This window comes from Manduca sexta, chromosome 15, assembly GCF_014839805.1.
Source record: "Manduca sexta isolate Smith_Timp_Sample1 chromosome 15, JHU_Msex_v1.0, whole genome shotgun sequence".
In the NCBI taxonomy this organism is placed as follows: Eukaryota; Metazoa; Arthropoda; class Insecta; order Lepidoptera; family Sphingidae; genus Manduca; species Manduca sexta.
The window spans coordinates 11,982,001-12,009,191 of record NC_051129.1 but is presented as its reverse complement, the minus strand read 5'-3'; the positions used below and the strand labels follow the sequence as shown (position 1 = coordinate 12,009,191).

The 27,191-nt window shown below is 43.4% G+C and overlaps 1 protein-coding gene across 1 annotated transcript in view; it reads left to right on the top strand.

Annotated features, from left to right (window-relative positions):
* Positions 1–472: 472 nt before the first annotated feature.
* Positions 473–27,191, top strand: part of LOC115455414 (unconventional myosin-IXb-like) — a 32,777-nt gene continuing 6,058 nt past the window's right edge. The window contains 6 exon segments of the mRNA XM_037438983.1: positions 473–833; positions 5,419–5,578; positions 5,896–5,993; positions 24,251–24,463; positions 24,628–24,857; positions 26,410–26,559. Coding sequence (XP_037294880.1) covers positions 728–833; positions 5,419–5,578; positions 5,896–5,993; positions 24,251–24,463; positions 24,628–24,857; positions 26,410–26,559 — 957 coding nt within the window. The 5' untranslated portion in view covers positions 473–727.

The window sequence follows — 27,191 nt, the reverse complement described above, 5'->3', positions numbered from 1 at the left end:
AGTCCAGTGTTTGTCATCCATGTCGTATCAGCCACATCCTGCACCGCAACTGTAACCCAGGGCCGCCAGGGTAACACAGTTAGTGTCACGCGTGCCACTGCACGCGTGACACTAACTCCGAGCATTGACGCACTTTGAGTCTCCAGAACTACTCCAACTTGTATTCGTTAGTAGTCCACCACTCTGCATTACTAGTTTGCGAATCAGGGTTTTGAATTTAGTTACCGCGACCCATTTTTTTTCAGTGTTTTATTTTAGGTCATATCAATATTACTGCTGGCTATTCCGATCAAGAAATTTAAATTAATCCAAGAAGAAAATTAGTACGTTTACGTTGTTAATGTGTTATACTGTAGCGGTGGTTGATAACGCTGGGGGAGCAGTGAGGTGCGACAGCTTCGGCAGGCGGCGGCGGGCAGCACACTCCCCGTTTAGTTAAACATTGATGAGCACCGGGCAGTCGGCGGGCGGGAGTGCGCGCGGTCGCACGACGCTGTCCTTGTCGCCGGAGCGTACGGTAGCGTGCGCGCGCGCTTTCTGTCGCCACTGTCGACACGATAACGCGTTACTGCAACTACTCGAAACACTTGTCATTGACGAACAAATGCCGACATCACAACCGCTTACCACATATCGATGAGAGAATTGAGATATGGGAATACATTGGACTGTGTGCTGTGATTATTATTAAAAACTTTATGATTACCTAAATAAAATCTTGGGTCGCATGTGTAAGAGGCCCAGGCGCTCGTGGAAGGAGCGACACGTGCTGCGAGGGCACCGCGGAGCTGCCCGCCGGACTACGCTCTCTTGTACTCACACATTTCCAGCAGGTAAATTAGAAACGGAACGCAGTTCTTATAAGTAATATAAAAAATACATCTATCATTAAAGGCAGCGGCGCCAGTTGTAGTTTCTACAGCCGCAGCTCCACAATTAAACGTATCGTTTTACAGCCGCGTTCATTACCCCTCATCGACTGATTATTCTGCAGATTACACATCCCGGAGCTCGACTCGACAATTCCAACATTATCTGATATCTCTAGCAGTATTACTCCCGGAGTCGGGTGTATGCTACGATTGCCGTACAGTGACATTAAGTCGTTCGTGATAGTAGAAGAAATAATGTTTGAAGTGCGAGTAGAGACGGCGGCGAGCCCGGACGGTGCCGCCGTGGGAGCGGTAAGGTGACACCGCCGCCGCGCCGCCACTACTTCTATTAAATACCGGGCGCGGAATATTTATTGCGGCACGGTGAAATTCGCGCTCAGCCGTGTGGGAAGCTATACATAATGGCGTGAGAATTTGAGAAGGCGCTCCATCAAATCGACTTAAGTAAACAATTAGCAAGCGAGTTTAGCTCTGAGGATAGTGCAGCGTCGACAGAGGCCCGCAGCAGACGCGCAGAGATCCCTCGGAGAGCCTCGTTCAAGAGTTCATTATGTAATTAGAGGCGCGGGCGGCGGCGCGGCGTGACCGGCGCCACCCCCCTAACTGCGTGTATGACGCCGGCGCATCCTTTATCCGCGCCACGCTGATTTGCGAGAACTCGTTCATGGACATTATATCTATTTAGCCTCGGTTTGGTGATATGTGGTTGTACGTTGTATGTGGCACGTTGGTGCGTTGTATCGGTGTACATACAGCGGCACTGCGCCCGGAGCCCGACCAGGTCGCGCGCGCAAAAAATCTAGAGCACCGGGTGAGCCGCCAGCCGCGGCCGCGACAGTTAGCCGCGCTCTGTGTCGGCCAGCGCCGTGCCGGGAATCGAGAGCTGGGACTGCCACCCCGATGACTATAACTTATGTTCCTTCCCTCATAATATAGGTAGGTACCTAATAAAAAACAAGATGTTACAGCGTATGCAGATTGTATAGTGAACAGATGGAATAAATCACACGGCTAGACAAATTCTCGTAAGAAAATTCATTACTTACCTATACCTAATTACGTATGTATGTATTATGTACATAAGATAAAATTGTAATGCGTGACGTGAGAGGTGTAGTCGTGTTGCGTTGGACGATACTTTCCTATAGGCAGGTAGTAGGTTCTCTAGGGTTTCATCTGCGCCGCCTATACTGACGTTACGATGCGTCAAAGTTTAAATAAAATTATTACGTCAAATATATTCAACAACACCAGAATAATAGTGGAGGTGCTTCCAATCTTTACATTATGTGTTATATAATTATCATACAATGTGTCACCATTATTAGTCTAACGGCTAACAGAGAGATATTGGAATGATTTGGTTTTGAAGAAGCCGGCATGTGTAACTAACTGTCTAGCGAGAGATGATCGTCTCTAGTCAGTCGATAATGTTTAACGCCCCTCCACTTACTGTGAGGGCAGTGGTGCCACGTTGCTTAATTGCTCCCTATCACCCTCTCTACCTCGAGACAATTCTTGTGCGCTCGGTCTCCACACTGAATATACGCCCAGGGGATATTTATCGCGGCCCGTGGCACATACAAGTGTGTACCTCATGTTTGGTAATTCACAATGAGGCCTATGAGGGCTCGCGAACATTTCTGGATCTTCTCCCCTCCTCCCTTCCTACCTAGAAGATTCCTTTTCCTACCCCCACAGTCCTTCCCCGGATATCCTCTCCCAACTTTCCTCCAAGATCCTTCAGTCGCTAAGCCGGGGGATTCCAGTAACCCATTCGTAGATTTCCGATTGACCAGTATTGACTGCGGAGTGCGATACAGAAAAAAAAAATTCCCTACTAAGTCTAATTTACCCGTTACCGCGCGTTACTGGTTGTACCAAATAAATCTGTATATAAAACATGTGGGTAATCCAGTGATTGTCTCGTCCGTGGGTGTCTTGAGCCGTGACACGAGCTCCCGACGCGACGGTTGTTTCGGTGGATGCAATTTCTCTTTACAGCGACGTGCGCGTCTATCTGCAGCAGAGGATCACCATATTGCTGCACATACTGCTGGTGCAGTATGAGACACCCTCCAGTGCGGGTGTGCATTGTATGTGTGTGCACGTCAGTGAGACGGTGAGAGCGTGTGCGTGCGGCGCGGCGCAGTTCCAAGAAGCGCGCGACGTCACCGCTAGCGCGTCTCGCAGCGACGCGATCGTGTTTTTTCTGGTTTTCCAACAATGGAAATGCCGAAACGTACTGCGCGCCAGAGAAAATAAATATGGACGCAAACATTTATGATACACTGCGTGATTTGTGCGAGGTGTGCCGCTCTAGTGCCGCTTGGAGTCGCCGCCCCGCTCACAGCTGGGACCTTGTCGCGAATACGGCACGGTAGAGTTATAAATAATATGTAAGCTAGGCAAGTATTGGTGGATGCTGTATATTATAAAATCTCGTGTATTTCTCCGAAGGCATAAGGATAATATGTGCAACTAATGTTTTCAAATGTCGTCGTTCTTCTGAGCATCGTCGAGCGATACGTCTGCCTACATGATTATGGACAAACTTACTCTCTAGTACCTATGTCACGTATATACTTGTACCTGAGAAACGCTTTCATTTTTAATAATGACATCGATATGGAATCGGAGTTGGTTTTTACCTCTTATAAAGTCGGAATAGCCTGCACTAAACTACAGGGTGTTTGCCCATAAATAGAGATTGTCTGTGGTCTACATCTCGAAAGATGCTCTAACTAACGTGAGTGTGTATTTAACTCTCCGAAACTGGAGAGATCTGTGCGCGCTGCACGTACGGTAAGCGGTTGTGCAAAAAGCGCTACATTCCGCGACGGACATGTGCCTGCCCCCCGAGCTGCGCCCCCGCCGATGTTCCCTTATTTTATTAAGACTCAATTAACGGACATCGTTATAGTGAAATGTGTTGCACTACGTGCCGCACCCGCTTCCGTCCAGTGCGTGGCGCCCGTAGCTCGAGCCTCGTACTGTCAGATTGGTAAGCGCGGGCGACGCCGCGTTGTGGCCCGCGGGCAGCGGGGCAAAACAGAATACATCGTATACATTGTTATTTGTTACGGAATGCCGGAACCTGCTATTAAGACTACCTCTTGTTATCCCCCGTCGCAAAAAATGGGGTGTCATATGTTTAAGCTGTGTATCAGTCCAGCTGTCTGTAGCATTGTGACTCCCATACGAAGAGACCAATTGTGACGCGCTTTTTTTTAAAGCTAATGTGATCGAAAAGGTTCGTAGCTAAGGTCAGAGTATAATTTATAAAGATATCTATACAGTTGTTTGAAGTTTCATCAGCTCATTTCCTTTTTTCACAGGTTTATTGAGTTGTTGAAATTTCTTGTAGGTATTAACAGCGGTATAATTGTTTTGACTCCTAACACTAGTCTCAATGAGTAGGTTTTAGTTAGAAGATGATGATCCAGTCTTATGATGGATAATAACCGCTTTCACAAAAAATACTGTAAACAGTAAAAATAAATGTGTTTATATTTTAACTTTATTATGAGTAAGTACCCAGTAATATTTTTAACACAAGTGTCATCAAGAGATGTTAATATGTCGTTAGCGGTCGATCGTATTTAAATTTTTAACCGACGTCAAAAAAGGGGGAGGTTCACAATTCGACTTTTTTATGTTTGTTACCTCGGATCTCACTCATTGATTTACCGATTTGGATATTTAAAAGATTATATATACTTCTAGACTAGTCTAATAGAATTAAAAAAAAATCGCTTCAGTAATAGTATATAAAAATAACTAGAATAAGTATGTCGTCCAAGTATATGAAATTGCGAATTATGCTTTCTTGTGACTATTTCAGTTGTGTTTTTGAGTTGAGTTTGGTCTAGCACTCTTTCCCATTAACAGGAACAAATGTATGTATAACAATGTTTAATTTTAATGAGGTACGGACTCTAAAGTTGGTAACTAGTAAATAGACAATGATAAATTCTTTTATTGCTTTTAGTTGTTCTTGAAGGCGGTTTAATTATTTGTAATTTTTACAGTATTTTTTTTTTTCGGATCTTTAAAGAGGACCCCATGAAATTTCTTGAGTTTTATTTAATTCTATTTGATTGAAACTAGATTTACAAACTTAAAAAAATACAATTTTTCAGAAATGTGCTAGGTTTGAGCAACATTGTCAGACGAATAATTGAAGTGATAGTAGTGTTAAGCAGTGATGTCATAACTTGCGCCGAGTCACGGGGATTAATGAGGCCGGCAAACGCTGCGCCGCCGCCACAGCCGCGACACTCGCGTGCTCTGCTGCCGCCACACGCTGCCGCCTCGCATCTACGCTTTGGGTCAGTCGATACCGCCATGAGCACACGAAGTATTTTGCAAATATTGTGTTAAGTGTTTATTTCGTATTTGTTGTTTTTGTCGTGCTCGTAACGTTTATTGTATGTAGTAATTTTTTTTGCAGAAGTTAGGGTATCGGACATCGGTGCATACTGAATTCAGTGATTTATTTGAAGCTTATAGTGTTGTTTGGCAGGGGCGAGGGCGCGGCGCGATGCGCGCGGCATGCTGCTGCCCGACCAGACGTACGAGGCGTGCGGCCCGGGCCCGGTCTCACCGCCGCTGCATGCGTTGCTCCGTGCACATCGCGTGCCGCCAGAGTTCTTCTGCGCAAACAGAACGCGTCGCCGGCACAGGTACGATTGATAGATGATACCATCCGTCTTCGTCAACTGTGTTATAGGTAAAGTTGCTCAAAACATACAGGGCCGTTTAAGAACGCTGCTGCGGGACCTATCTAATTATGAACTTTCGCTCTTCGGCAACATCATGCAGTAAGTTCTATGTACCATAGTGTTACTGCGACGCGGCCCGGTATGACTGCCCATTCACACTGCTAACAACTCTGCAAGTAAGCACGCGGCAAGTAAAAAGCGACTTCTTGCATACAAATATTTATCAGAACACTGCTTTCGTAAATGAACATTTCTTGTGATGTGTGATGTGTCTGCAGTGGTGGCGGCGAGGAAGCGGGCGCGGCGGCTGCAGCGGGAGCGGTTGCGGGAGCGGGGGCGACGCGACGGCGCACGCGCCACCAGCGCCGTCGGAACGGTGAGTCCATACCACCTTACTCTACTAGCACTTTCAGCAATTCTATTCTAATGAATACTGAAGCAGGATGTGTAATAGATCATGGCGGTGTTCTTGAACTATTAATAGCCCGACTGCACTTTTATTCATGTATCCGATATTCATTTCTTTAATTTATAGACAATAATTATAATTAAGGTTATTCTCGGGTATTATTTATTAGTGACTAGAAGAGGGATGATCTGTCAAGATGCGCACACGGATGCAAACGTACATTAGATATAAGTACATAATATTGTATGTATATAATATTGCGCGCGGGCGCTTTGTTGCGTACGAGTTGACTCTAATCACATATTGAAGGCGCGTCCGCGTCCAACTGTCCGGCACACAATAACTACGCGTCAGTAAACACGCCGCTCCGCTATTTGTTCTCGAGTCTCTGACTGCTCGTCAAATTAAATCATATTCTGTCGCGTCAGTTGTATTTATTAGTGTGGGACAGCGTGGCGCGTAATGCGCGGTCATCACGCAGCCGTGGCGTGGCTGTGGCATAGCTGTGGCGGCGGTGGCGTGTGCTAATAAACAAGCTCGCGTCGATATCGCGAACCGTAATTGGCGTTATCTGTCGGGCGGCGAGCGCGCCATTGTCCTGCGCCACCTCCTGCCACGTCCACCACGCGCACGCGCCTCGGCTATAAATATTGCCTTACTCTGCACAGGATTGACTTTCCTTAACGTGAGAGGTTTGGTTATTTTGTTTGAATTCATTTTGTCGTCACATTTTGAATTAATGTCTCATACATTTTAACGTGTGAATGATTTAAAACACGATTAAGATAAAGTCGATATTCGGTGCTTCGGACCACTGAGGAATCCTGCGGGATGTGAAGATGGGTATGCGGTGGTTTACCGGCAACCTCTCTTACTGCGCGACCATACTTACGAACATTCTCCCCCGCCACCACTCTGCCACCGAACAGCAGTACATGAGTACTATCACCGGTTTCAGTAAGAAGGATATTTTGAATTGTACGCAATGTCATTATGCGACGGCGTAGTAGTATTACGGGACGACTGCGGTGATAGGGATAAGGTCTCGGATTCGACCTCCCAGATCGAGCAGAATGACATTCGGTTTTTGTATCTGCATTTATGGAAGAAATACGGCCAAACACTGCGCTCGCAATCTGCAAGAACTATTGTAGAGATAATGGGTCCTATAGATCAGACCCCTGCCAAGTAAAATGTCTTAAACTTTTATATTTAAGGCAGATTTAGATAAGGTGACTTGTCGTAAATGGGCGTACCAAGGACGCCACACCGGTGTGGCTATGAGACGTCGAGAGGTGTGTATCAATTGCGTCACTGCGGGTCGCTGATGGACTTCCTCGCTATTACGCACATTGCACACTTCCATCCTGGAGCTCAGGTGTATAGCTCTTGCGACTTCAACCCCTAACCGGCCATTAAAATTAAACAATAATAAATAAATAGTAAACGTTATATTTATATATTTGTTAATTTATTTAACGAACTTCCTTAGAATTTTAATAAGTCACCGACTCCAAAATTGGTAACCAGTATATACCTGTTATATGTTAAATAATTTGTGGTTTTTTAAGGTGTTTTAAGTTTTTGTTAATAAATTTAGATTTTTTCCTTTTTTGTGCTAGTAATAAATTAATCTGTGAGCGAAAATTAAGATATTCCTTTTTTTTCCACCCTTATGTTTGTTTTATATTTTAAATTTAAATAGCAGAGACTAATAAGGCTACACACAACTCAGTATTAAAGTCAGTGAGTGAACAATCATCATCATCATCTTCTATATTTCCACGCTTAGGGTTTTTTTTTTCAAATTTATTAATATGAGACCAACTATAAGGTATGAAAGGTGTAAAAATAACTCAGTGAAATCAGTGAGTTAATACGCAATCATCCATTTAATTATTTTTAAGTTATGCGTGGTCTAACATTAAACGATATATACGTGTCGAATTGAGAAACGTTGTTTTCGTCGGTTAAAAAATGAAGATTTATGAATAAAACACGACCAGTCAGAATATGAAATACATACGAAGATAAAATGGAAATTAATACAGGAAAAGAAAATTATTTATGAAAGGAAATACTAAGGACAAATGAAAAGTGAAGATGTTATGAAGAAACTAAAATATAGAAGAGATATAGAAAATATGCAATAAACAAAAAAAAACAACGGGGAACATAGCCTGTCTGAAAAAATCCTGGCCATGTTGTCGTAAAATATGAAATTAATTCCATGTACCAACGAAGTTTAAAGCGGAAAAGCAAAAGTGCAGCCCGTGAAGGAGGATTTATATCTACTTAAATAATATACTCTACACACTACAGGGCTGCGTAAAAAAATCTGTTCGACTGTGGACATACTCATTGTCAACGTAGGGAAATTTGTCAATTGTTTCACTACTTTATAATGAATGTGAGTGCCGTTGATACGGTGTGATGGCGCGTCACGTGCTCGTACCGCACATGGTCCTGCACGCGCTTCGCGAGGCTTAATTTATTGTACTACGGGGATATCCAGCTTTATGTGTTCTGGCTCCTTGGGCTCTATTAGCACCGTAGCTCTATGGAGCAGCAAAAAGTACAGTACATTCTACTGTAAAAGTAATTATTAAAATGAACACTGAATAAGATCTCTATTGCTTGTGCCCCTCGGTAGTAAGCTTTATCGGCTAATGTGTCATAGCCTATTATGACAGATTCTATAGAATTGTTGAATGTATAAAACATGTTGAAGCAATTCGCCGTGGCACGAGCGCGCCGCTCCTTGTTGTAGCAGAGGAGCATTATAAATGAGGGAAAAGTGGCATATACGTATTTCGAGCGACTGCACTTCGGCTTTTGGGTATGAAGTAGTACTGACAACGTTGCCTCCACTATGCTGCGCTGCGCCGACAGTGGCAATTAGCAGATGTTGCGCAGCTTGTGCCGGCTCGCGTGCGTGTCGAATGCAGTGCCGGTGTGGGCGGCGCGAGTAACTGTGCGCCGGCGCAGTGCCGTGCGAGCGCGCGCCGAGAACCAGCGCCATGGACTCCGCCGCGGCTGCTGATGTTGCTGAGCAGGCCGATGCTGCAGATGCCTGCACCGCTCCTCTCGATGAGTGCGCCGGTAAGTTCGTCGGTAGTTCCGTTGTAAAGTAGGGGAGAACTAAGAGGATTGTTTTTTGAATTCTTATCTTATTTTACTTTACAAATATTATAAAAATCCGCGTGTTAGTTAAAATGTTTGGATATTTGTTAGAAGAAAATGCTGAAGCTGCTAAACAAATGGAGAAAGATACTCAGTTGTGTATTATATGACAGTGAAAATTATAACATAAATAATAACACAAAATAGAAGGTATAACGGACTTCTAAATAATAAAACAATCATTATTTTTATAGTGAGGTTTTCGTACATCATTAGAGATGAATTTGGTACAAGCGTAGGTTATTCCTTGGGATTCGCGATGTGATAAAGTACTTATAACATCGCTATTTAATATTTCGATGTGAAATAGTTATTATGTTAATGTTATGGAGGTGAACGCGGTATCTCAATAATAACAAAATATATTTCTTCATAATGGTTCCTTCCTAACCGAATACAGGCCCATGTGGCCACTCTGAAGTCTGAACGGAGATCAGCCAAGTACGCAGCTGATATTATAGTGCACAAGTGTGTGCGCAGTACACAGGTGCACTCTCTGTTCCTTCACTGTCATAGTTCGGTGAGACGGCAATCCGTCATGAGCGGAGAGAGATCAGGCGCAGTATCAACGGCTTTACATGCTTCTCGAGGTACAGGGGTATCACGCCGCCAACTGCCGGAGTCCGAGCTGCGACTGAGTAATATTTTAGTTTTTCGTTTTCGTTAGTCGTACTCGTATTGTGTACAGTTGCACACGCCACCAATGGTGTCTTCATAATATAATATCATAAAGACAACTCAAAGTCAACACAATATTGCCCTTGTAATTCAAATAATGCAATTTTGTGATTATAATAACTAAATATCGATGTTTCAATAATATTGATCATTTACCCGAATCCCTAAGGTAGGTTTTTGACAACAATGTTGCTCTCAAAACCGGCGTTCATTGAAAATGGTCAAACTAAACATAAATCGTCTCATTTAATAGCATATATTAAACTTCGAAACGGATTTCTTTAAAATAAGTTGGTATAATTTCTGCAAATATTTTGTAAGTTACGAATAATTTCGCGAGGCTTCCTTACAAGGAGTGGGACAGATCCCGGTATTCTCTATCTATAATTAATTATTTTTTTTGCAGTGAAGTGTCCCACGTGGATAATGTACAAAGTTACCTACTTCCCGAAATCCTTTCTACACTGTCGAATAAGGCAGCGTAACATTCTACTGGTGTCCTTTCTTCCATTATTGTCACTGGGTGGTTACATTAAAACCAATGTCGGTCCGTATGAGACGCCCCCGCGGTGTTCCCGCGGTGCGCATGCGCGCCACGCTGCGTCTGTCGTTTTTGCAGTTCGCAGCGCGCTTGAGGTGACCCATGTGCTTTATTTTCCGCCTGACGTCCGCGAGTAAACTTTATTTAAACAGATAACAATTTGCACACCGATTATAGCGAAGTTTCATGTTAACTCTTAGTCAAGACAATGTCGCCAATGCAAGAGCCCTAGCCTGACCTCAATATATTCATGTGCCAGGGGTTGGTCTGATGTTTTCACACAAACAAATTTAGTTATTATGTAATGACTGTTATAGTGGACTTACGACATTGAACTAAATTAAGTAGGTATACGGTGATTGTAAATCTGTTCGTGTAAGTGTCTAAAAGATTACGTCTAAAATATATTGGACGCAATCTTGTACTACGCTATTGTGTAAACTTCAGCACTATGGCATTAGAGTTGCTTTTCTGAGTCGTATAGCATCCTATCTTAGTGATAGATTACAGAGCGTCGATGTTTATGGAGTCAAGTCTTTGGATTCATGCATGTGTAAGGGGATTCCACAAGGTTCTATTCTGGGCCCTTTATTATTCCCAGTAAACTACCTTTTAATGTTAGAGGTTGTGTGTCGTAGTCCTATTTACTGAGGATACTTCATTTATATGTATTTTAGGTTGACAAAAAAAAACAAAACATTAACGATGTATCACTATTTCGAAAATTTTAAGTTGGTTTACTTCCAGTAATTTACTATGAAACGCAGGAAAACTAATCGCATTAAACTTAAATGAATTCAAGCAATTTATAGAAAAAAAAAAAACTGTAAAAAGGCTACTAATACTCTTTACGTGTTCTTTAGTGACGAGAATCCACACGTGCTTGGTAACCAAGAAGAAAATATATTGTAATTGATTTACGTTACATTAAATAAATATTATATTGCAGACACTTTATTGATTATAATTTATAACTCTAGTCTATAACTATGTACGGATGATGTGTATAAGTGCCTTATGTAACTAATAATTCCCGTGGTGACTCACAGCATTATAATGTATAATGTTGGTAAAGTACTTATGCTACTACGTAGTTGTTGGTGTGTGGTGCCATCTGTGCGCGTGCGCTGGTACTGTCACGGCGACACAGCCTCCGATCGATGACATGCAGCCTTGAGTATAGAGTGGTCGCGCGGTACTATGGTGGCATGATGGTGTCCGCGATACATGGCCGACAGGTGGCGCCACCAAACTCGTAGGTTGCGTTAGCCGCGCCGCCCCGCTTGGCACTGAGATTAGAAGCCTACATTACGGGCTGAACTGTAACCAATGACAATACCGTGAAGGAGCTCTAAATTATATATTGTTTTTAAAGAACACTGCACACTTTTTATTTTCTGGACTACTTAATAATATGCAACCTTAAATATCGCTATTTCAATTAGTATTTTTTTATTGTAAAGCATCGACATATTAAACTTCGTTTTATTTTAATTTATTTTGAGATAAAAATGAACAATATCTATATACATTCTTTATAATTATAATGTTCTGAAGACGATAAATAAAATAAACCTAATTTTGTCACAAATACGCAGCAAGCTTGGGCATGGGCTAATACAGAATGAATCCATCTCAATACATTAGACATCAACGCGCTCGGCCCGTTCTCGCCTTTGCGACACTGCACGTTGCACGTGTGCGGGCCCGCTCCTATATGTACTAAGTATATCATTAAATATTGGCGCTGTTTCTTCGAACTTGCTTGTATTATTGTCAGCAGCAAAACAGATCTGTCATTAAATGTGAAAGACTAGGAGTTGGTAATCTTGGAGTCTCTACTTTTCTTTACATTAAGACTAATGGTATCATTTTGTTGAAGTATGCAGACTACTATACGATACGAAAGCATGTCAGTGTAAGCCGTTTTTATTAAGTCGCGCCTGGCGAGGTAGTGCGGCTGGTCAAGACTACCACGCAGTGAGGAGCAGGTTCCTGAGGGTCGTCTGGTTCTGCAGCTGAAGGCAGCGGTATCAGTGCGCAACCGCGGGAGGGGTGTGCATAGCTTTCGGCGTGCTCGAGCTTACAAATAAACCAGTTTTGCCGCGACCTCTCCGCCGTCTCTTGCGCCCCTCCGTGAGTGCGCGCTATCTGTGCAGGCCCCTCTCCCCTCCCGCTCCGCTCCACGCACCGCCACCGCACCTGTGACCTCACGAAATGCCCGTTTAATGCTCGGATTTAGCTTTTTACATGTGATATGCCACACGCGGCGCCTTGTGCCGATCTCACCAGCCTTTGTAACCAACCAACTACTCCGCTACCGACTCACTCGATTCTGTAAGATGTCTTTATATTGTTTCGCGTTATGTTCTATCGTATGACTCGATATTTTCTTTTTTGAGAAGGTTTTACATGTATTATGCAAATATTATAATGACGATAAAGTATTGAGCTCTTGCCCAGGGCAGGAAATGCCATTTCTAGTCCCAAAAGCAGGCGTCTTACGCGGTTGGATCGGTGCGGCGAGCGGGGTGCGCGCCGCGCGGCGCGGGGCGGTGTGGGACGGGAGTGGCGCGGGGGAGCGCGGAGGCGCCAGTGCTCGTGTGGAAGTGCGCGCGAGAGGTCGCTCTGTGCGTAGGAGCGGCGCGGCCGCGGAGTGTGATGCGAGCGCGCCGCCCGCCATGGCCACGCTCGGCCTATCGAAGGTGTTCATCCTCGACAAATACTTCACCGAGTTGCAAAAGTTCTGGGAGACTGAGAAGAAGCTGCAAGGTGAGCGAGCCACCCCCTGCCGCCCGCGTCGCGCCCCACCCGCCCCCTCTGTGATGATTATTACTTTTTGTGTGGTGTTCGGCGCTCGAAAGCTCCGCGTCGTGCACGAAGCGCGCGCGCACGCTTCTGTGTGTGTGTGATAGTGTATGTGTTTGTACGCATTGAAAGACCTATCGGGAAGGTAGACACGCAGGCCGATCGACGGTGACGGTGGTGCGGTGGCGTATGTGATCACAGCGCAGGCGCGAAACGTCTCAATGTTTGTAAACAGCAGCGCCGCCCCCCGTGCGCGACGCTGCACTAATTAGAAACATCCCAGGCAGAGGTAACAAAGCGCGTTGTTGGTGTGTGTCGGCTTCAGCGGCCGGTACCTGCCCGCGCGTACCTGCGCCGGCGCAGCGCGGCGCGGCGGACGAACTCGAACGCTCTTACTGATCAACGCCCTGATATCCCACAAAATGTAAAGACATGGCGGTATTACAGGGTGTAACGTATATACATATATAGGAGTACTGCAAGATAGGCGGGTTATTGTAGATTCAGTTTCTGTAATCGTATAAACCACGAGAACCAGTATTGACACAGTATATTATCGATTAACAACAACAATAGTGAAGAGAGTATAGAGAACTTTCTCGGACGATGGCTCTGGCGCTGGCATTTGTACCGGGTTCTTACAGAATATATAGGTATGTTACCTCGAGCGACACTTGCGACACTGGCCTCTCCGCAGCCTCGTGGCTACATACTCTCATGCTGCAGTTATTGTAAACATCTACTACACAACCACAAAATTTAACTGTAAATTACATTTGTGTATCAGGGTACACTGTGTCATGATTGTAAACTAAATATAACAGCTAATGTAGTTGTCATAGGCAGGTGTGCGGAGTGGAGAGGGCCCTTATGCAAAACTGCATTTGTATCTCGGAGGCTGCTGGCGAGCGCGGGTGTAGACGGTGCGGGGGGGCACCGGGGCCGGAGGCAGCGGGGGTCGGGGGGCTCGGCTAACGGCACGTAATAGATAGGTGGGCCGCGAGCCTCTCGCCACCACTATACTAAATATGTTCGTGTTTTTGGTCCCTTTTCTGACGTTGCACTAAAGTTCAGTTCTTTGTGTTAGTTCAATAATCTAGTCGTAGTATATCTCCATTACACTATCTTGTAAGATGAAGTGGAGACTCTGGCCATGATTGTCATCTACTTCATGACGCAAACAGCGTTCACATCCACCGCTGATGATCAATGTGCTGTCAGTAATTGCAGCTATGATATCAATGCTTTATTTTATCGTGGGGGACGGTGGGTACAGTTATTTGCCATTATTTTTGGTTAAACACGGCAGTTCTGATCATTTCGTTTGAATGTCGTGTATTCAGTTTTTTTACCAGTACTTACAGTATTTCGTGCCGTTTGGAATTCTTGTGGAAAATGCTCGTATGATTTGCAAGAATTTGTTGGATCGAATGTTGTGCGATTTAAATTAGTTATTATTACAGCTCAGTATCTGCCCGGAGTCTGGAACTTGTGCTCGATACGGCTCTGGGCCCGGCCCCTATCACATCATGGGACTGAACACACTTGGCGAAAAGTAGGTGCCTTCGTTGCGCCTGTGCATACCCCTTCGGGGATAAATGTGTGATGTCGTGTGTGTTGACAGCTCTGCGCATTTTGCATTATGCACATTAATGTAACGTGTACATTAGGGTGGAACGATTTTAAAAAAAAAATATAATCGCTTCAGAATACGTGTAAAAAGTTGCTCTTTTAGGTCATAAATAAATACAAAAAAAATCAGTTGGCTCATGCTATGTCTAGAGGTGCCCCCAAGATCATAAAGTTTTGGGAAATTCACGAATTTACTTATAAAATTACACATATTTTATGATCGCCGAATGATATCCTGAGCGATGCAGTGTTAATGTAAGATAGATAAAAATAGCATTGAAACGTGCGTGTTAAGCACCGTGGGTTGCGGGGTACGGGGGAGGTAATATTACATTTCGCTATTTACACTTAAACACCGATTGAGAGCCATCTTTGTGATAGGCTTGCGAAAGCCTAAAATTCTCACCCGAAAGTCCGGTATGTTTGTATAAACCGACTTGTGGCAGGCTAACAAACGTAAAAGTCAGATTTAAATAAATGATCGAATGTTAATAAATCTATTCCCGCGCGTAAAGTAGTTCACTAGTTTAACGTTTTACAATTTTACGGCTGATATCGAGATATATGATGTAAATAATATTTTCTATTTTATATTCGTAGTTTAAGTAATTTTTCTGATACTTTAATATATATTCTTTGTCTTGATTATAGCACAATGTTTTAAGTTAAACCACGACAAATGACAAACTGTCTTGTAATTGGTTTTCCGGCGAATTTACCAATATCTCACATACCAACTTTTAATGACGCAATGAAAATTATCTATTAATTAAACATTAATTAAAGCCTGACTAAACGACAAAAGAACCGACAGTTCATTATATATCTGAAAGATTGGTTCACGAAATTGAAAAGTATGGTAAAAAGTGACGCTGCCAACTGTGTGTGGGTCTAAAAAGAATTCACCAATTTATTTAGATATAGAGGCTTAATGAAACCATAATTGTCAAGTATATTATATCGTATAATATCCAGCATATTGAAGAATTATAAAAGCAAGATCAGAAACTGCTCAAGGACTTCGAACGTTTCCTTAAACGTTCGACGTGTTGGGCCTACACTCAACTTCAATGCCAAAGACTATAATATCGACATTCTTATGTGATAGGACTGTAAGATAACTGAGCCACTTCGAACTTGAAATATGTCTGATGATGCCTTAAAAGCCATTGTTAACAATGGTCTTGTCACATTTTTATTTTATTTTAATATTATATTTACATGTTAGAATATTAGGGATTTTCTATACCAAAAGCTTCAAGTGCAGTTTGTGAAGAAAATAAACGAGATGGTTTCATTAGGGCAATACTACTATCGTGTCAACTAATGCCTAATTTTAAAACAAAAAACAATTTGATATTTGGGTATTTATAATGAATTTCTGGACAATTCCTATCGTAAGTAATAACATGAAAAAATATTATTTTCTGATTTTCAACTGTGTTGGGGCACCTCGAAACGTCAAGACAAGTTGATAAAATTTTGTATGTTTAATTTATTTATTGTAACGCAACTTTTCATCGGTATGCCGTTCAAAAAAAAGAGAGATAAAAATTGTCCATACATTATCGCTCCACCCTAATGTACATAATATGTTGCTATTGTTATTTTTTTTAATATGAGATTTTATGACTAGTTCAGTAGAGAGTGCACTCGCGGACATTAGAGAGGCACGCGACGGCACGAGTGCTGCAAAAACTATTCTCTCTCCCGAAGGAATGTGGCACACCGCCGCGGACGCTCGTCGACACTCACACGCACATGCTGCGGGCCGGTAACCACTACCGACATAGTGATGAGTAGCCGCGAACAATACGCGATCAATAGTATTCCGTGCACTATATGAGACATCTTTAAACTAGCGGAAAATCGTAGCCCTGCTCCATGTCCTTAGCAACGGCGACGATGTTATTTAATGATGCGAGCACACCGGATGTACTTGACTGACAACTGAAGTCAGCTGGAGAGAGTGACACAGGCTTGTATCAATGTATAATTCGGTCAACAATCGAAACATGCAGCGTCTGTCGCTAAACGACGTAACAATGTATAATGTATATTATATTGGTTATACTGTACTTACTGTCAGGGCCAGTGTAGTCATTGGATACCTTATCATCACGGCAAATAAAAAAAAATGCTACATTTTATTGCGTTGCACAGAGTGGCACCGATCTCTAGCGCGCCGTCAATTTGTAAATTATTTTTTTTAACAGGGTTTTTAATTCGGAATGGGATAGAGATTGAGAAAACGCGAAACTGACTAGATAAATTGATCTGATCAAACCTTAAGATCACCAAATTACGTAGTACCGGAAGGTTTATTAGAATTTACTAGAGCAACCCAATACGTGAAACGTGGTTGGAACACGAGTCTACCTCGCCCTCTCGCCTTCTTGCCCGCTACAACTACAACTCCTGCACGCCAGGATCAGCAGTGACACGCACTGTGTCACCGAGCGGTCAAGCCCGGAGTCTCAGGAAATACTAATTAGACTTCAACTGTCACAAAATTAATCAAATATGATAAGGAGGGGTTGGAAATATAAATTTATTTAATTTCTGTTCTCTCCATAGCAAAACCGGAGACAAAATTATAAACTAAAAAGGTATTTTTAACCTAAATCATGGAGACATTTAGAACTGGAAAAGTCAGATGAAGCCACCACGGATAAAATTTAAAAGGGTCCTATCATTAGAACTGATATATATTTTGATTCAAATAGTTGGTGATTGGGTAAGCATATCCTTGTTGGATAAAACCCCGAAATTAAAGAAAATAAAATAAAAAATAGTTGGTAGCTACAGACTAATAATATAACCGCGGCACGCAGTGCCCTCAAAAGAAATTTGGAAAATAGAGAAAAAATTGCCATTATAAAGGACAGTATTAATACAAAAATTATGAACTTACAATTTTCGAGTATTTGCGTACCCCAAAAAAGAAAGTGACAAAAAAGGTCTGAATATAACGAATACTAGATTTTTATTATAGTAAAAAAAAATTGTAATTCATAAATTCGAATCCAGAATAACAACATTTTCATTTTTTATAAAAAAACAAATTCTATGTATAAAAAGACTAGTTGATCTGATAGACGTTGTCCCGTTATTCATAGTTACGTCCTAACTATGAATTTGCAGCGCGCATTCTGTCAATCGCTGACAGTTATTTCAAACAGTTGACTTGTATAAAATTAATATTTTCGTTCCGAGGAGAGTTTAATGAGTAGATCCGTAGGAGAACAAAGGTTACCGACATAGCCCATAGGATTAGCAAGTTGAAGTGGCAGTGGGCCGGGCACATAGCTCGAAGAACCGATGGCCGTTGGGGTCGAAAGGTTCTAGAGTGAAGGCCACGTACAGGCAAGCGAAATGTTCGGACGCCCGCCTATAAGGTGGACGGACGACCTGGCTAGGTCGCAGGAAGTCGCTGGATGCAGGCCGCTTCCAACAGGTCGACGTGGAGATCCTTGGGGGAGGCCTATGTTCAGCAGTGGACTTCCATTGGCTGAGATGATGATGATGATGATGAATAATTTCGTTAAGTGTTCTTAAATTTTCAAATTTTCCGCCCAATTTTTTGAATTTTTTCTTTCATAAGAACCTTCACCTGACAATAAGAAACACAAAAAAAATATTGTGAAATCGGTCCAGCCGTTCACGCGTGATGGCGTGACCAAGAGACATAGGGATTCATTTTTATATATGTAGATAATACTATTGAAAATTTTTATTTTGTGCAAAAAATGTGAACATGTTTCTCAACGGGTTTGATTTTCATAAAAAAAAATCACAACCTTGTTGGTTCTTTGCCGTCTTTCTTTACATTTTTAAGACTTTTCTCAGTTTAATATTATTTTCCCATTGATCGAAAAATTTTGGCAAACACGAACATGAACAACTTTTATTTCGCAGGCAAAAACGCGTTAGCTCACTTGGAGAGTGAGTGGAACGGTTATGTTCGTTCCACGGTCTTATGGCCTAATGTCGACACTCGGGCGTATGGCATAATTCGAGCGATCATTGGAACGACTTTCTAACCCCGATCCCTGAAACCCACTCTGGTCTTCTTCGGCGCATACGTGATGGTTCCGGGGTTAGGTCGTTTCACTAAGATAGCTGCTCGAAACCGTCGCTGCACGATACCGCAGAGATACTGCAGAACCTTTCTAATACACACACGCTAAAAGACGCCTTTGGCGTTACGACATCGGGAGACTAATTACATGTATTTTCGTGGACCTCAGAGCCGTTGTAGCCTCTCTCAAAGCCCCAATTAGTCGCCACTTACGACAGGAAGGGGATGCCGTGGCGGAATTCTCTAGATGCCCCCGAGCCACAAAGCTCGATATCAATCTTGCGAATATTCGTTACATCGCCATTACAGTCCTTGTCATCTTTACAATGTAATAATTAAGGCACATTCTCCGCGGCCGCTTGCCACGATTATAACATGAATACAGCGACGGTCACTGCCAACTTTTTCTATTGACTCCTGTCTGTTTTTTTTTTATTATAATTTATACTGTCGCTGTCTTTTAAGTGTTTTAAGGATTGATAACGGGTAATAAATTGTTGGTCTTCCAGCAATGCCACTAATCCTGCGAAACGAAATAGAAAAGCTGTTATTTCGTTTCGCAGTTTACAGTAATTTGGTGGTACTATCTCGATTAACCTGGCACATTTATGTTGTATAATAAAGTAACAGTCTACCATTACTAATACAAAATATATAGTAGGAATTATATGTAGAGTGATAGATAATGCCTAAGGAATTAAATGTGAATCAGCGTAAGTGCGATGTGACCAGTGCGTGCAGAGCATGCGTTGCAGCGCGAGTGTTCACCGGACGCAGGTGCGGCCGCTCGCCTACCAAAAGACTCCAACGCGCTGTATACACTACATACATACAAACCGACGGGAAATCATAAACCGCTAGCGGTGCATGTTTATCTCGCAAGATTTTTTACGAGAACCGTATTTTGGTCAACATTATGTTTTATAATACATTCTCTAGCTGCGTGTGAAAATTGTTTTGATTAGATAGAAGCATGCATTCATTTCAATTAGGCCCATAAACTTCCAAATTATTTTCGATGGGAAATCAAGTTGTTGGACGCTAAATCTTTGTTCAAATTTGATCGTTTTAAACTTTAAAGTGATCCATCTGTCTGATGGTCTAGCGTCTGATTGGAACATAATATTATGTACTAACTAATCGTAGGCTTTAAATTTTATGCGATAGTCTCTCACATTGTATGCGTTAGAATAAATCCGTCGTTTTATTGGTCAGCTAATATGCAGGTATAACTAGATATTGCTCGCTGCTTATCACGCGTAGAATACCCATCGGAACAAAAGATCAAATCTGTATTGTTACCGGGATAGAAACTCTATAGTTGAAATAGACTTGTCACCAAAGTTACATGGTAAAGTGCATGTTTGTTGGCGGCGTGTGCGTCGTGGCGCGGTGAGTCAGGCGCGTGGTGCGCATGCGCTACTCGCATCACCGACATTCCGCACTTCTGCCGTCCAATACACCAAGACTAATTGTCGCGCGCCGCTAGCCACTGGCCACTGCAGGGTTGGCACAAACTTCGCGCCATTTGGTACCGCGACATATATATAAAATTTTCGCGTCCGACACGCATTTCATATTCATTCATTGTTACGAGACATCATCGATATCGAACTTTGGTGAATTCAATTGCGGAATGTGAGGACTTAACCCAGAATGCAGCAATACTAGGCACAGCCCTGCGATCGTCGCGTGCCATCAGGCGGTTGTTTTTGCGCGAGTGACGCTCGTGTGTGGGAATGTCGTCGCAATAAGTGTCAGCGGCGAGAGCGGCCGCGCGCTTATCCCTTCCCCTCCCACCCCGCCGCGCCGATAGAAACACGTCGGTGATGTGTTTTTGCTCGTTTCCCGCATATCGCGCCGTTCCTGGTGCCATAACTTGGGCATTGACGTCAGGATGAGGCGTGTTTAACGGCCAATTCGTTGAGCTCAGCGCGGGGCATGTGTCTTATGCTCCAGCGCAGAACGCGAAGTGACGCGATGGTTATATGACGGTAACGCGGCCGCCATCCAAATTCCAAATCCTATCCGCTCCAATATTCAACTGACGGAGATTTTGCATGGATGAATCACACATAACGAACATGAATTTAAACGAAGAGGTCGTCTTTTTTACATATAAAAAAAGAAATGATATTTCGAGACTAAGATTCATGATGATTAATCATGCAAGTCGTCAGGTAAGGTCAGTGAAATAAATAAGTGAAAAGGAAACAGAATGTGAAAATCATTACTCCATACCTGACCACTGTGCACGAGCGTGGATATGATGGAATGTGCCAAAGTAAAGTTTAGTGAAGACGGCGAGTATGTATGATGTATGAAGCATGTGTTTCCGAGGTATTGTTCGGTGGGTGAGCCGGCTAGAGTGGCGGCGCGCGGCGCATGCCCTGCCGAAAGTAAAAGCGGTGCTGAGCGGCGTGCACTTGTCGCGACGAGCGACGCGTGCGCATTTTTTGTCCGCTCTATCAGCGGCTCGGTTGATTTATGTGCGCGCGACGCCAACTCGCAACTAAATCGCACCATTTACATTAAAACGCTGTTCCTCTAGCATTTTACGGTTTTTCCTACGTTTGTTTTAATTATAGGATCATTAGCATTACTCCGGGTACAGTTAATAATACGAGCTCGCACGTGCCGCGTGCGCTGGTGCGGTGCTACGACGTTCGGTAGCGACTAGTTTTGCTCTGTTTTTTGCCATAGCTGTGAACTACTTACGTTCCGCAGGAAAAGAGGACAGTTTTAATTATACGTATTTGTAAAATCTTACTCTTACTTTGCTTATTTCTTACTCTTAGTAATATTATATATAAATGAATATTATAAATGTTTGAATATTTGTTAGAAGTAAACACCGAAACGGATTTGGATGAACTTTGCCACATATGCCACTTTATCCACATATACTATGTCCTGGATTAACATATAGGCTACCTTTTATCTCTGTTATTTGCTCAATTGATATATCATATATCTTGGATTTTTCAAATAGATGGCGTTGGCATCGTACCTGTGTACTCCTGTGAGTAGGTATGCATTACTACAGTGATTTTGGAATTTTTACAGCATGAAAGGCTTTTCATGTGCTTGAAGCTGTGAGCATCAACTAGTTATATTATAAATTGTTTTAATCAGTCTCGTTGTTGGGTCATAGCCGCTCATATGTGAGAGTCCGCTTGGGTAGGTACTACCGCAATGTCTATTTCTGCTGCCAAGCAGCAGTGTGTAATCACGGTTGTGCTCCGGTTTGAAGGACATTGTAGCCAGTGTAACTACTGGACATAGTGAGACTTAACATCTCATGTCTCAGGATGGCGAGCGCAGTGGAATACCAAACAATACTTTGTAATTCAAGGTGTTGGATGATGTTTCTGTTGTTTTTGGGCCGTCGTATCGCACATCATGAGGCGAACGACGGATTCGTCTCGTCATTGAAAGCAAAAAGAAAACAAGAATGTGATTGGCCCCTTCACATACATGTCTTCTTTACATCACCTCGTCACGAAGAGCTGCCCGCTCGATTTGTAACATACACCTGTTATTACGGATACAATCCATAATAGTTTATGTCATTCATGATGGATCCAGGCGGTGCCCATCGGCGCGTGTACCAAGAGAGGCACTGTGATCCGGTGACAGAACCGTACCCCCTTCTTCCTCCACCTCGCCCCGCGCACTCGCTACGCAGTAACCGGTTTGTTGTGTATTTTCGTCGTTGACGTGTAGCGACGTTATTCGACCTCGTTCTAGTTCCTTCCTAATATATACAAAATGTCTACCATTAATATTGTATGGTGGTAGATTTAGAGCGCAAGTAGTGACGGCTACCCTCATCCAAGGGACCTTCACACGACCATGGGGTCCGCTATCAGTTATCATCTTAATCCTGGTGTGTTGGCAAATTAAAAGATAGTCTAGTTTGGATATAATATTATAATTTTTTTAATCAAGTCCACGTATACGGTACTCATTGACAATGACTCGTGGACGGACGAGCTGCGCTCGCGTATGCCGCTCATCACAGCTCTTCGCAAGTATTATAACTTTCACGGAATCCGAGGGCGTTTCACTTACATTAACGAAAGCTCTTTCAAAATACACCCGGATGTGCGCGGCGCGGTTAGGTGCGGGGAAGTGCCCTTCGATCTCGTACTAATAAAAAGGTTTTTGACGCGGACCGCGCGGCGTGCGGCGCGGCCGCGGGCTCCGTGGCGCGCCGTGAAAGGGCGCCGGACGACCGGTTGCGTCTGAGCCCCCTCGCCTCCGCTCCCGCACCACCGCTGCACCGACCACTACTCACATCATCATAAAATAATCAGGTGGACCGAACAGTTGGCCGTTTAGTGACGATAATATTTGGTTGTGACGCGTACTTAAAAGCTACACGGGCTTACTACTGCAATCAATCGGCGTCTCGTGATGAGGCAACATTAGTTTCAGGAGTGATATCGCTCGTATGATTAAATAACAATTCGACCAAACATCGAAATTGATATTTTACTACAGTCAAAATCTAAAGTTGGTATATCACGCTCACCGTGCGCCGACTCTTGTGCCGGCGCAGCAGGCTGTCTTGAATCTGACATTTAATTAATATTTCTATAACACTAATGCTACAGGCTGTATGATATTGCTTGTGAGTACCTCCGCCCTTGTCTGTAAGTGTTATTTATGCCACTTCATCAATTCTGGGATGTATCACACACATTAATAACTAATTGCACCAATTTACTATCGACACAACCAATTACTTTTGTGAAGCTCATCTCATTGTATTTTTGCTTTATATTGTTTTTATCTAATTTAAATTGAAATAACTAATTTATAATTAAGTCCAAAAGTTGTAACCTGTTTTATGGTAGCCTAAGATACATGGTCTTTGGGGGTTACTGGCAATTCAAATTAATACAACACGTATACACAGTATGTATTGTATGATGTATTATATTTTATCATTTAACGAAGCCTTATTTTGTCATAACGTTACAACATGTGTACTGTGCCATAGAGTTAGCTAGTTAAAACAACAGTCTGTTTTGTATTTGAGTCATTTAAAACTGAACGATATGATGCAAGACCGCGCAGGCAATTAGACCATGTTTTATAGACTTCGGTTTCGAGTGGAATGGACAATAGCTTATAAACAGCGGGACTTAAATGGATGGACAATTACAATAAGACGCAATGAAAACAAGATTCAAGTAGACAGTGATATTATTGAGAAGGAGCTCTGAATTGCACCTGAATGTATTTGTTGTCTAGAGGCGCATTTGTACATAACATGAAACGTAATATTTATAGACGCATCGTCGTCGAACGAGGCGGTGCACTTGCAGCGGCGGCTGCTGAGCCTCAGTTCGGAGCTGGTGACGCTCCGAAACCACTTGCACGTGGGTGCGGGTGGAGCTGGCGGCGCGGGCGGCGCGGGCTCGCAGCCCGCCGTGCCGCCGCGCGCACACCACCTGCCGCCGCCACCCGCCGCCCTGCCCCACCACCCGGCACCACCACCACCAGGTACTTCCCGCTGCTATTGCTACTATACCCTGTATTCCTATTCTTAATATCCTTACTCCCAAGCTCACATATTCCACGTGACATGAGTGCTATTGCTCTTCCTTTACTTGACCTACCCTTAACCCGAACTCACGTGGCCGTGTTTGATATTGTGATGTGTACAGAAGCTCGATGGCGGAGTGCGCCAGCTCCGGCGCCGACGCCGACGGCGTCTTGCGCCGGTGCAGCGGGCGCCGGCGGTGCGGGCGGCGCGGGCGGCGCGGGCGGCGCGGCGGGCACGGGCGGTGCGGTGGGAGGCGCCGACGTGGACGACCTCATCCACCTGCGCGGCCCGCTTACCGAGGACGCGGTGGTACGCACACTGCAAACCAGGTTCTACCACAACAAGTTCTACGTAAGTTACTTTCTTTATGACGTATATTTTTTAACGGCTCCGAACGCAGACAACCTAACGGCTCATCTGATGGTAAGTGGTGACCATTACCATGGACGTCGGCAATACCAGAGGCATAGCCATTCGCCTTCTACCATAAAGATATGATTTTAAAATTTCATTTTAAGACATTTCATAACACCGTGGGAGTACTTATTCTAGAGTGCACATGTGACTGATAAAATTGATCTCTGCAAATGCATACTGCTGGCAGAAGTCGTTTCCAGACGAAAAAAATTAACTTTACTCCAAAAAAAGGGTGACGGTGTCATCGCAATCAATTCTTAACATCACCCAACATTGTATGCATTTTTGGGAGAGAATTTACTTCTCTTGCGACCCAGTAACTTATTATAGTTTACAGTAATATAACAAAGTGAACTTTTACAGAGGTACAATAATTATAAATGTGATAACTGCAAAAGTAAATTATTATATAAAACATTAAACGCTTAAACGACTAAATTTTGAATGCTCACGCGTCACCTAACGGGTTCACACGCTCTTATTGGCTGAGCACGCATGTCGCGTCATTGGGAGCCAATGACAGTAAATTCCCGAAGTAATCCGAGGTTGGACCCAAAGGTGGCTATGCTCATGACAGTAGTAAATAATGAATATTCTAAATTAATGGAAAGGCGACTAGATGGGGTTTTGTGGGCACTGCGGGGCGAGCAGGGGAGGGACTGTTTGCTCATCTACTTCAATGAGGCGATCCCAAGACGGACGCCAACGCGGATAGTTGGCTTCGCGTTGACATAGACATTAAGACAGTCTTTCGGAATTCAGGGGCTCCCTTAACTCCCCTTCTTAGTAAGTGAGACGGACCGCGAGGCGGCATCGCGCGGACTGCTCCGCGTGGCTGTCGTTATGCAACACGATATCCCAGGGCTGTCTCTTATGCGTCGAAAAAGGCCACGACGGGTTCTGGTCCCTATCTCGGCGTGTATAGTGAGTTAGGGACTCGGCGCAATGCTCCGTCGGACCATGCTATACTGCCGTAAACATTGGGTCGTAACACCAGTGAAACCTATATAATACCGCACACAACTTGTTAAAACACCGGGATCAGCCTTTGTATATACGGTTCCAACAGACCGGCATAATTGTGTCGACTGCCGAGGGATAATAATCTCTCGTCAGTCGAAATTCTATTGCACCGCACTCTTCTTACCAGAACGTAAAGTGGGGTAACTTTGCACGTATAAAAGTAAAAAATAACCTTTCCACTCATCTGTCCTGTGGGGGTAGCGATACGTTTTGGCCCGCGATAAAAAAGAGTTTGTTTAAAAAATATAAAACATAAACAGTTTATCGCGTGCATTAATAATTTAATCTAATCCGGACACCCTACAGTGTTGGATACGTCTTTATAAGAAGCTTTTAATATACTTTGCAATTTTAAGAGTTGACGTCAAGAGTTAGTGGCATTATAGCTGTTGGTTGTTTTGAATATACATAGTAATATTGAACGTTTATTTATAAGTAGTGTTTATTTGTGTGCATTTTGCAGACGATGGTGGGCCCGATCCTGATCGCAGTGAACGCGTACACGGACGCGTGCAACGCGCTCACGCTGACGGCGGCGCGCGCGCACCGGCCCGAGCTGGCGCGGCTCGTGCACGACGCCGTGCGACACCAGGCCGACACCGGCTACCCGCAGGTACAAGGCTTCTAGATTCTTTTGATATATACCACCGATTGTAAATACCATTCATCTATCTATCTATCTTCTATCTTCTTCTATACGCTATACTTATAATAAATCTGTAGAGAGGTCAATTCTGTACATGAAATATATTTCCAAAATAACTATCAGGGGGTGATTAGGGATCGATACTGATGCCAAAAATGCAATTAGTAAAATTTTTGTCTGTCTGTCTGTATAACCGTTATAGAAACAAAAACTACTCGACGGATTTTAACGAAACTTGGTACATTTATTTGTCATACTCCTGTGCAGGTTATAGTATACTTTTCATCACGCTACAATTAATAGGAGCAGAGCAGTGAAGGGCAATGTTGGGAAAACGGGAGAAGTTACTCCATTTTTTTAAGCTTCCGCCGCGTGTTCAACCTTAATTGTTAAAGCTACACAGAAATCATGTATGACGGAAATGTTCGCCTTAAAATTATATAAAAAATATCCCACGACAGCATATGTCTATCTTTTATGGTTGACTCACAATAACACGTGTAACTCCCGATAGCTTAGCAGTTCGAAGCTTTCTCATTATATTTGTCTACTCTTACGTTTATAACACTCTCAGTCAGCCTCTGATCTAGGGGGGGGGG